Source organism: Parasteatoda tepidariorum, chromosome 3, assembly GCF_982258835.1.
Source record: "Parasteatoda tepidariorum strain Cologne lab strain chromosome 3, Ptep-v5.0, whole genome shotgun sequence".
Lineage (NCBI taxonomy): Eukaryota > Metazoa > Arthropoda > Arachnida > Araneae > Theridiidae > Parasteatoda > Parasteatoda tepidariorum.
The window spans coordinates 34,257,012-34,269,719 of NC_141757.1; the positions used below are offsets into that span (position 1 = coordinate 34,257,012).

Here is a 12,708-nt window from a genome sequence, read left to right on the forward strand (position 1 = left end):
CTAATTATGCACAAAACAAAACGGCCTTTACTTAAAAAACAGCCCTCGTATAAAGGTCAAATAGACTGCTCTATGTTTCTTAATTAAAGACGAGAGGATGATAAAAATAATTACTTCTTCCGTAAAAGAGAGAACGCGAAAAGCTTGATAAATATTTTTATATCCTGCAATGAGATCTGCTGGGTTCTTCACTGCCTTCTGAGGTAAATAGCGCATGGAAGAGAGCTTGTCCAGACCGAATTCAGCCAATCTTTTCTCATTTTTTAAACCCTCATAGACACAATACAAGATGTGGAAATTACTTTCGTTCCTACAAGAAAAAAAGGGGATTAAGTTCAGTTGTTTTATTTATGATGGGAATGGAAAGCTTCACTTGAGTATTCTAGTATGTGGTAAGAGATATTATAATATAATTTCTTTAGGATTGTTGTACTTAGGATTATCATGTATTTTTATCAATTTTTTATTATTTTTAATGTTTAAGAGTTTTTGAAGTTTACAAGTTCGAATTCATTTTTGTAAACTTTGAATGTATAACATTTAACGGAAACGGTTACTTGATACATATTATGTTAAACAAGTTACGTTATTATCAAGTATTGTATCGGCTTTTAATTATTTCTAAACTAAAGCATTTTTACAAACTTTGGATGTATAACATTTAACGGAAACGGTTACTTGATACATATTATGATAAACATGCCACGTTATTATCAAGTATTGCATCAGTTTTTAATTATTTTTAAAGGAAAGCATTTTTACAAACTTTGGTTGTATAACATTTAACAAAAATGGTTACTTGATACATATTAAGTTATACATGTTGCTTTGTTGCCGCATTGCCAATTATTTTATTAGTTTTTTAATATTCCAGATGCTTTACTCTAAAAATCTGTTTTAAATATATATATATAGAAAAATTCACCCTGAAATTTAAGCGTAGAAGAGGTTTTTATTAGCATGAAACTATTAGTTATTCCCTTAGGAAGACTTCCTCAAATTGATTCATTTTCTGCCATTGTGCTCTTACTGCAACTCTTAAGTAAATAATCCCATTTGAAAGGAGACAGAGAATGAAATGCATCTGTAAGCTCCATTCTCTATATCAGACGATGACACTAATATTAAACAAGTGAAGCATTCAATTATAGATAATTTCAAAACATAAACATCCTTCTATTTCACAATCATTCATTTAGACATGACTATGATAATGACTGAATTTTTTTTTATAATAATAAATAAAAAGAACTAAACTCTATGTTGTTTCTGAAAGAATTATTTCTAGAATAATATTAACGTTAATTGTGTTCGAAAATAAAACTTAATAAAATTAATGGGATTATCAAAGATCTAAATCGTCATTATTTCGTTTAAAATTGTTATTTAAAAGGTGATGATTAAAAACTATGTGCAAACTATCTAATTTCAGGTCTTAGTTTAAAAAATTCTCTCGGATACATTTTAAATTCTCATTCTAAATTTCAATGTTATATTTATCATATTTGATTTCATTTCTGTTTTCATACCATTCCATTTTGCTTAATTAAATTTTTAAATTTTGCTAATTTTTTATTGTTTTTTTCATAAGAAAATAAAATATTTTCAAGCCAGGAATTGAAAAACAAATTTTTTTTTTCTCCTTGTCACGAAGCCGTAACTTTCAAACGACAATTTCGATTTATAATTAAAAGGAGTCAAAAACATCGTTTATTAAGAAAAAAAATCTAATTTAATTTAATAAGAAAGGGAATTTAAGAGTGATCAAATAATCCTTACCTAATAGTATCACCAAGTGTGAAAGCGTTAGAAAGGAAATAATTTCAAATTGCAATGCTCATAGCATTGTTAATCTAATTTCCTTTAGGCTTCATTAAAATTATGCCATTACTGCAATTAATACAATAAAATTGATTAACTACTATGAATGAATAAAGGCCCAATGATTCATACTTCAGTACTGCAGTCAAAAAATACTGCACAAAAGGAAGAAACATCCTGAATAACTTTTGATCTAATGTTAGGGTTTTCACTCGATGAGACTCAATCTTAAGGGTTTCGAGGGACATAACATCATATATGCTCATTTATCGGTGTAGACGATATTTTAGATTATGATATCAGAATCAAAAATGTACTTTCGCTGACTAATTATGCATTTTTTTCGAGGGTTTCGGATTCTTCACCCTCAAAATATAGGAGGTAGCCGCAATCGGGGAAATTGGATCGTTATAGTTTGGTAAGGAAGGCAGTCGAAAGTTTGGAGACCTTTTATGTTAATTTTTTTTGTATATTTCGCGATACCTCAAGAACAAGAACTTTGTAATTGAATCGAAATATTTTTGCACGCAAATATGAAATTTATTTATTCAACATATTTCCATGCAAAAATAATTTTTAATAAGCATTTATTATTTTTAATATTTTATTTAACAATTGTCGAAAAATATTTTGAAATGTAAGGAATACAATTTTTCAGATCATTTTAAAGAATGCAATTGTATATGAGAAATTAAAAAATTTGAGCGAAATCAGTCGACTAGTTTTCGAGAAATTAAACTTTAAACGTACGGCTTTTTCAAAATTTGATAGCTCAGAAACTATTTGACCAATTTCGCTCATAATTTATACTTTGCTTTTTAAAATTAAGTACGATAATTTGATATAAAAAATTAAATACCTTACAATTCAAAATGTTTTTGATTATTAAATAATCGAAGAACATTTTTATTAAATAAAACATTAAAAAACAAAGAGTGTTTTGTAAAATTTATCTTTTGCATGAAATTTTTTTGGCATAAACGAATTTTATAATTGTGGGAAAAATGTTTTCCATTCTCTTAAAAGGTTCTCGAAATATGGCGAAATACTCAAAAAGTAAAATTAACATTGAGGGGTCTAAACTTTGGATCACTCCCCTTACCAAACTATGGGGACCATATTTTTTAGATTGTAGCTATCCCCTATATGCTGGGAGTCAGAAATCTAATTCATCGAAAAAAAGGCATGTTCATTCAGACAAAGTACGTTTTTGTGTGTGTGACTGATTTCTTAACTTAAAATATCGTCTGTTCTAAATTGACATATTGTGGTCACCCCCTCAAACCATTAGCATTGAGTCACAGAACGTGAAGATCCGATCATTAGATCAAAAGTTATTCAGGGTGGTCCATTTTTTTGGCACACTATGCGCGTACTTCGGAAAATCTCTTAAGTAAAATAAAAATGAAAAAAAGATTTTAACGAAAAATATTTTTATAAAAATAGAAATGTAAAAATATTAAGATTTTCTTACATTTCTAGTTTTTAAAATGTTTAAATTACACTAAAAACTTCAAAAGGATGAAATTATTTATTAATGCTCAATTAACAAGTTCAAAAGGAAAAGTATAGAATCTGATGTTATATGTTACAGGGTGAGCAGTAGCAATACTGACGTCTACAGTTTTGTTGGAAAAATTTGGCGATTTTTAAAAACAGTATACTGCCATGCTATAGAAAAATCAACGTAAAACGACATTTTTACACATCTGGAATTTTTGTATAATAAAATATATGTTGCACATTTTTTTTTTCAAAATTAATATTTTTGATGAATTCTCTGAAGTTCCAAACACAACGTCTATGTTGTTTATCTTTGCTATCTGCTTTAGCGCAGATAACAATAGAAGATAAACAATATAGACGTTCTTTCGAAATCTATCCATCCATCTGTCCATCTACCTGTCTGTCTATCGAAAGAAATGTTCTTTGATTAAAAAAGTTTTATGAATAGTATTCCTAAAGGCTCAAACAAGAAAAAATACATTCCAGACAAGAAAAAATAAAAAATTTGCACTTTTATGTAATAAAATTGTAAATACTTAAAACATTGAACGACTTCTTTTTCTCAAAAACTTAAACAACACTCAAAGTAGTGAGTAAAATATGTGGGATAATTAACATTTGATTAACGTTCGAAATCTCTAATGCCCTGGCAGTTTTTCTATTCATAATTAGTAAAAATAGTTATTATCTTAAAATTTTAGAGCTAAAAGTAAAAAAAAAGTAATATTTTATGCAACCGAGTTTGCATGTTTTGAGAAAAGATAACATTTATTATTTGCTTATTAAATAATAATAAATTAATTAATATATTCAGTTTTTAACTTTTAAGGCATGTTTAATAATACCTCTGCTTTACAAAAGATTTAGAAAGTTAAAATTTCTTATTAATTTTCGTATCCAATTAGTGTTGTTTATCGTTACACTGTTATGGTATTAAATTGAAATCCCCAGAGGTATTTTTTAATGCGGTGTAATTAAAAATAAGAGTTTCAGCTCAGGCAAAATCAATAATTAATCGCAGAGTGTTTTTGCTCTGAAAGTGAATAATAAATGACTAAAAATATTAATACGCTTAAGATTAAAAGAGGTGGAGATAAATTCACATCATAACAGTTTCGTAATGAAGCTTTTATGATTTATATGATTTTTGTTCGGAATTTTTTTTTTAATCTGCATTTACATTTACAACTTTTTATCAAAATTTAATAATCGAACGAATCCAATTAATTTTTAGACACTTTAAGAAAAGTTCTTTCATAAGATAACCAGAAAAAAAGTAATAACAATAACTTTTCAGAAATTTTGTTTCATAATGCTTAAAATGAAGTAATACAGTTTGAATTTACATATTTCCATGGGATTTCTTCTTTTTTAAATAGAAGTCTAGCCTTTGAATAAATTAATAAATTAATTTTGTTTCTTAATATTCTTATGATATTAAAAAGCAAAGTAATAGCTGGTAAAGCAAAACAAAAATAAAACATCATATAATGAACAACTGCATAACAATTATTAGGCAATTATTTCACTTGCACAAATTTTTTTTTAATTTTTAGAACACCATAGAAACAAAGTCATAGAGAAGGTTTTTCTTTAAAATGGGAGTGGAAGGGGGGGGGAAATATAAATTTTTTTTTGTTCCGTTCCTATAGCAGGGCGACTAAAAACCAAAATATAATCAAAATTTTCTTTAAAATATTGCTCTTATTTTTACAATTTTGTTAAGGTTATAAATAGGTATTTTTTGTCCGTGGTTTTAAGGAATCGGTAGGCCATATAACAATAATGCTTAAACTGACTTTTCGATGTACCTTTTCTAAGAAACTACCTATGATATCGCATCGAAATGTTATGGTGATATTTGTGATTATATCAGTTGTATTCTGTGATAATGTTTTAGCTTTAAAAGGATTACTTTTTGAGTTATGAAAGAATTTTCCTCAAAAATGTTGAAAATGTTTAAACAATTAAAAGATCTCATTTCATAATTTTTTCTTAAAACAATTTCTGCCGAAGACACGTATTAACAGTTATCGCACTGTAAACATGTATATGCAAATATTGTGCGAAAAGAAACCGGAAGCAATATCTTACTTTGATTCTGAGAAAAGGTACATACACCGAAAAAAGGTCAGTTTCAGCATTATTGGTGTCTGCCCTACCGACTTCTTTTGAAAAATGTTTTTCTTAAATCGCATTTTACAAACTAGAGCCGATTCTTCAAGTTTTATTGGATTAACTGTTTCGTTCGTGAATCAATGTTTGTTTTGTAGTTCTGACTAGAACAATAAAGATTTATTTAAAACTTTTTTTCTTGGAAGAAAAATATAAAATAAGAACAAAGATTCATAGTATTTTTTAAAAAGGCGACAGAAAAAAATAGTAAGGAAAAAATATTTGGAAAAACCCTTGCACTTTCTGTAAACATGAAAAATGCGTATGAGCTAAATAGAATAATGTGTACTGGAAATTAAAGGTTTATAAACTTTTATCTTGCTTATTTATGAACAAACAGTTCTCACAAAGTAGGAGCATCATGCAGATCTGAACTTTATGCCAATTTTTTTTTAATAATTAAATTTAAATTAAATTCCCAGCAAAATTTTTAGAATAAATTAATAATTCTATTAAGTGACAGGAATTCATATCAATTATGGCAAAATTTTTCGATAAATAACTTAAGAAATATTTTTTTACAACCAAGCGATCCAACTTGAACATTCATCATGTAAACCGAGCTAATGTAACACCTAAAATTTTTTTTAAGTAGTGCCAAAGCGTTTACAAATAAAAATAAGGAGATGTGATGACTCAATGGGGATGAACCGGGTTCGAATCCCAGCTATGGCTGTTTGATAAAAAGTTCGCACCCGGCTCGCACCGATCACTATGCTGACGTAAAATATCCTCAGTGGTAGACTGATCATGGATTAGAGTCACCTTGAAATCCAGCTAACCATGGGAGGCTTTCGTAGTTTTCCTCTCCATTACGCAACTGCTGGTTAGTTTCATCAAAAAATCCTCCACGAAGGCAAAATTTATCCCAATGCTTGATCCAGGAGTTCACTTGTTTTCTGGATTGGATTCGAAATTACAAAACTGCGGAGTTGAATATTAGTTGTCGTAAACCCGAAAATTGGATAGGCTGTTCAACAACGGTTGTAAAAAAAATAAAAACAAAGATAAGAGAAGAAAGTTCAAAAAGGGCGAGTATTTGATAACATATTTAATAAATGGACGAGTTATATTTTGTAATGTGATTTGAATGTATGTCCAAAAAAGTAACGTTCAAAACCGCGTTATTACTTTAACAGATAAACGGACGAAGGAAAGAAGGTCAAACTTATCAAACCAACCTTAAAACAATTTTTTAAGTATTTAAAAAATTTTCTTACATTTTTATAAAACATTTCTATAACAAAATGTCACTTTCTTACACGTGAAATAAATATCGGATTCTCCAAATTATGTGATTTACGCAAAGTCGTCAGTTTTTCCCATAAATTTATTGTTTAAGGTAATCTAATGCACAATAAAAAGTTGTTATAGTGTTGATTTTATTTATATTGCACGGTATATTGCATAAGTAGTTACTATTTTAAGCAAAATCTGGAGATAGAGAAGCTCCTTTCATTGAAATGCGCTATTTCTTGTCACCATAGCAGCATATGGCCTTAGACTTCGCGGCGAGGGGAGTTCTTTCTATAGACCATCTATAGTTATTCGTAGTGTGAGCTTTTAAATTTTTTTTTCTGAGAACGTACTACAAAGTGTAATTTTACACAATGTCATATATAGAGAGTTACGAAAGTATGAATTTTATTTAAAAATGCTTACTGTGGTGTAGAACTGATTCTGGTTCGATCCAACAAAGTTGCTGTGATCATACCTGAAAAACATACAAAGAATGGTTAGGATTTATTTCACAGCTCTTTTTTCTGTTATACGAAGAATATTAATATTTCATTTTTTTAAAGAACTAGAAAGATAAGCCCCCTGTTTGCTGACGCTTACCAACCCAGATTATTTTTTCACAATAATTGTTGTTTCTTGGCATGAAAAAGCTGAAATTATACAACTAAAATATATGTATTAAAAAGAACACTTGCGCCTCCACTTTCCACTTCCAAATATTTCCCTTATGATACTATTAAGATCTATAAGTGAATACAAATCATTTTTCTAAGTTATCAGTTTTTGAAATGACACTTAAAATTAAAAGTATATTGTTATAACAAATTTGGTGAGTTCGCAACTGTAATTTACCATTTTTGCTTACCAAATGGACGTATGTATATCTTAAATATAATTTTTGCATTCGTGACTTAGTGCATGAAGATGAAAGTTAAGTTCTAAATCATTTAATGAATCTCTTTAACCGTTATTCATAATAGTATATTAATGTAATTTGCACCAAAAATAATAATTTTAAAATGGTTAATTAGATCAGACACCGATTTGAATGACTTTATCTTAAAATGTAATGTAGAATTACATTATTTTAATAATAATAATAATAAAAATAATAGTAATAATAATAATATTATTAGAAACAATCCTCCTAAACTCTTAAGTTAGAAATCAAACAAAATCAAAAACGTAATAATAACAGTAAGAATATTCCCTTAAATAATGCTAGTAAGAATTTGGTTTCAAAATCCACAATAAAGAGCAAAAAACTACACAACAACTGTTGGAACAGGAAATAGAAGAGAAGTGACGAAAGCTAACTTTTCAATTCGAAGCTTCTTCCCTATGGTTATGGAGCGTTTTTAAAAAATATAATTTTAGGGAATACTAGGTAAAGGCGTTTAACCTTAAAAAACCTTATTCTAGGCAATATCGAGCGACCGTCTTTCACCTTAAAACATCAGTGGGTTAAAACGGCAACCTTAAAAACAATACTGAGAAACGACCTTTAAACTAAAAAAACCTCAGAGTAAGAAATTTCGGGCAATGGTTGTTCACCTTTTTAAAAAACAACAGTGTGGCGAGTACTGTGCAATTGCCTTAAAAACCTTAACGTAGAGAATATCGGTTAATGGCCTTTTACATTGAAACATAAGTGTAGTGAAGGCAATAGCTTTTAACATCACAAAACTATAAAGTAGGGACTACCGGACAAGTTCTTTTCAAGAAATCTATTTATTGAAAGACGGGGTTGTTGTAAATAATAAAGAATATTATTAAAATAATAACAAGATTAGTCATAGCCACCGGATTAACTGTTCGGAATCCACGCGCCATTGTCCGGTATTTGCTGCTTTGATTCCTTTTGAAGTTTAGTGTCCGGTATTCTTTACCCTGGGGATTTTGTTGGATTGTTCCAGAATGTTGGTGTAATCTTCCATATGTGTTTACATACTTAATTTGCTGCTACGAATTTTTTGTGTATACCTTTTCGGAGTATACTGAGTATTTGTTAGAAATTGAATTGAATAACGGAGAGAACAAAAAAATATTGTGAAAAGAAAAAACAATAAGGAACTCTCAATGATCAGACTATAATTAAAATTGTCCTCCATTGACTAGTTATTATTTCTTTTCAATTTGTTTATTGATCAATGTCAATTGTTTACTTTCTGTAAAAATTGTTTAGTGTTTTCTCAGCTCCTTTGTGATGCAGTGTACTTTCATAATTCCATGGATTAATTTCGAAATAAAGCCACATGTTACACAACTGTCTCATAAACTAGAATTTACAAGATTATTGAATATAGAAAGTCATATATGTTTTAAATCTTATCGTCTTTTGATGTGTTTCTTTCAAAAGTATTCTAAAATAAAAACAATAAATTCTCGATAACACTTTTTTATGAAAAAAAAAACTTTTCCTTTCACCTTTTTTTTACAAATAGCTCTTTTGCGAGTACTTATTCAAGGAGAAAAATTTCTAGCGTTTTTAAAGTTTTGTTGCTTTAGAGAAAGGCTTAAAGATAAAATATTTCTTTCATAATATTAAAGATAAACACAGCTTGCACATAGAGAGCTCACCTCCTGTTATTTTGCCCATCTTTGTGAATGTGACGCCGACAGTTTTGAGTAGGCGACTGGCATTCTGGTTGTATGTTGTGCGAGTAGTCCCGAAAGCGTCAAGTAGGGGGCACAGCTGTTGGATTTTTTCGGCCATTGCCAGGTTACTGCTCTGAAAAAATAAAATGAAATAACGCATATCTGTTAAGTTATGCTCGAGAGATTGCCCTCACCGGAAATATTTGCGCAAAACTGTCAACATTTCGATGTTTTATTGGGTTTCGGGGACAGACATTTCCATAAGACGATATGTTTTTGGTTTCCATCTCCACGATATGTAGATTTTTTTTTTCTTTTAAGGAAAAAAAAATGTTCTAGATAAATCATTCCATTGGAAAATTTCAACTATTTTTCATCGCTATGAATTTCGTTAGAGTGGATAGATATTTTTTATAAATGCAATAAATATGGAAATATTCCAAAAATGTAATATTTATAGCGTTAACTAATTTGGTAAATATGAATTGCAATAATCTTTCACTTTCTGAAGTTTAAGAAATTCAACTGAACAAAACTAATTTCGTCAAGCATTGAAAATGCTAAGAAAAAATTTGTTAGTAAGTATTTCATCATTTTCAAGACACAAAATTTTTAAACTATCAGAGAAAAACTTTTAAATTACCAAATTTATTATTTCTTAAAAAGAATAGAACTGAAATATTTTTATTTCACCATACAAAAATATATATACTAAACATTGTTTCTATAATTAATAATACACATAGTTCTCTCAAACAATTACTAAATATCAGTAACAACAGTTAATTTTTAATGGATTTACTTCAGAAAACTCATAAAATACTCAAATTTTCATATTTATTTCATCCTTAAAAATATTTTATTTTATAACAGTCGTTGAACAGCCGACCTAATTTTTGGATTTACGACTACTAATGTTCAACTCCGTAGCCTTGTAATTTTGAACCCAATCCAGAAGACAAGGGAACTTCTGGACCAAGCATAGGAAGAAATTTGCTTTCGTGGAAGGACTTTTTAGATGGAATTAACCCACATTTGCTTAACATGGAGAGGAAGAACCCGAGAACCTGTTGCGGTTAGCCTGACGGCAAAGGGACTCTAACCCAAGATCCGTCTATCACTGAGGATATTTCACGTCCGCACTGTGGTCGGTGCAAGCCGGATGCGGATACGTATCGACCAGCCATCGCTGGGATTCGAACCCCTTTTACTTCATTACAAAGCAAACGCTTTAACCCCAGAGTCATCACGGTTCTCTTAAAAATATTGACATTTGTGACGTTTTTGTTTCCTCAGTCATGGTTTCTGAAGTTTTGTGTTTTAGACTACGTAACCTTGGTTTGATAATTACTTCTGGTCATTGCTAGAGAGATTCAAATTCATCTGAAATTTGAAAGCAAAGATTTTTAGTGAAATAAATATTTCTACAATAATCTCAAGAAACACTAAATTTTTGCTATATAAAACGTCATATGAGACCACTATTCATCTACAGCTCAAGAATCTGTATTCTGACCGAAGCGGCAAAAAAAAATCGATATTTTTGAATGCAACACCTTGTGAGCCATTTTTGGTGAGAATAGTTAACAACGTTTGCAGAAGATGAAAAAAAAATACTTTCATAATGTGAAATTTTTATAAAATTTAATACATTTATTAAATATTTTCTCAAAGATTTTATTTCTTAATTTCATTAAATGAAAAACTTGAATGTTAATTACGTTTTTACACTAGAAAGACGTAAAAAATATATTTAATTGAAAAAAAAAATAGATAAACTCTTAGTTATTTTGTTTACATTAATATTTTAGCAAGAAATTACATAAACGTTTTTAAACTCTGAGACCAATAGTTTTTTTTTAAATTAAGTAAATTTAATTTAATTTAAATTTTTTTATTTAAATAGCATGAAAAATATTTTATTGCCGTCATGACTTTTCTTTCTTTGTATTCTACTGCAAATGGATTCTTCATCTGTAGTGTATGTTTCTTCAATGAAATAACATAAAATAAACAGTTTTTTCCAATGATTTTATTCCATTCTTTGCTTTTCAACCGCTTGATCGTAATTCTGACTATAAAATTGTAATAATTACGGAAAACTCGTAATAGGTGGTACCGCTAAATACACATTTAAGGCCCCTAATTTGTTATTTGATTTTTATGAGAGTTTTAAATACGTTTGAAAAGTGGTGATTACATAAAGTTACGCATTCATTTCAAACTTCATTTTACAATTCATAAAATGGAACACTTTATGGGAATAGTTAAAACGTTTTCTTCTTTTCTTAAGGTTTAGAATGCATATTTTCCTCAGTGAAGTTGTTTTGCGTACTGTATCACTCTTGTAAAGGAGAAGACACATTTACAGATTTCTTACGGCTAATCTTTAATTCTTTTATAACTTTCTGCTCTTATGGTGCTTGAACCGTTTTCACGTGGCTTGCGAAATATTGGATTCTCGGCCTAATAATTATAAAACACTTAGATTTGTGTTAATTAAGAAGCTCTTGTTTTTTATAAGTTTGACATTCTTATTTTTCCTTATGAAGGCCTAAAAGTAAGTAATGATTCAAATTAATGATTCAAATGATTTTAATTTAATTATTCAAAAATATATTTATATTTAATAATATTAAATTTAATAATTAAAATTAATAAATTAAAATTAATAACTAAAATTAACACATTAAAATTAATAATTAAAATTAAAACATGAAAATTAATAATTAAAATTAATAATTAAAATTTTTAAATATAAATTAATAAATGAAAATTAATAAATTAAAATTAATAAATTGAATAAATTGAATAAAATAATAAAAATATATTTATAATAATTCAAAAAAGGCTATACGTCTTCGAACCTGATTTTTGTTGGGTACAAAAGAAATCAAATAAAAAAGATAAAATTTTGAATAATTTGCTTGATGCCGTTTTTTAACTTTAATTTTTGATAATATAAATATAAATAATAATAATAGATTCTTTCCTAACTATAAACATTTTTACACTTTTATTTCGGATTTTTTAATTCCCGCTAGGAATTTTTTTCTAGAAAAAATTATATTTTGATAATTTTTAGTGATTGTTTAAAAATTATTTGATATATTCGATATTAGAATAGGAACTAGAATAATTTGTTGATTTTAAGGCGATTAATTGGGTATACCAAAGATAAACCACCCAATGTGTGACTTCGTGGCAGGGATACAATCTTTTCCAATAAAAATTTATTCACTACTTAGTTGTGCAGAGATAAATAGTCAGTTCTCTACTTTGTAACGACCGAGATGGTTAAAAACACTTCTAAAAGTGTCCCAATGCAATCGCACTTTACTGTATATGTATGAAAAATTGATTATTAGA

At 28.3% G+C, this 12,708-nt stretch overlaps 1 protein-coding gene across 1 annotated transcript in view; it reads right to left on the bottom strand.

Annotated features, from left to right (window-relative positions):
* ninaC (STKc_myosinIII_N_like and MYSc_Myo21 domain-containing protein ninaC) overlaps positions 1-12,708 on the bottom strand; it is a 171,473-nt gene that overhangs the window by 37,301 nt on the left and 121,464 nt on the right. The window contains exons 13-15 of the mRNA XM_043046374.3: positions 9,322-9,472; positions 7,165-7,216; positions 115-310 (exon numbers count right to left, since the gene is read on the bottom strand). Of these exons, the coding sequence (XP_042902308.2) occupies positions 115-310; positions 7,165-7,216; positions 9,322-9,472 (399 nt within the window). The remainder of the gene's footprint in view (positions 1-114; positions 311-7,164; positions 7,217-9,321; positions 9,473-12,708) is intronic.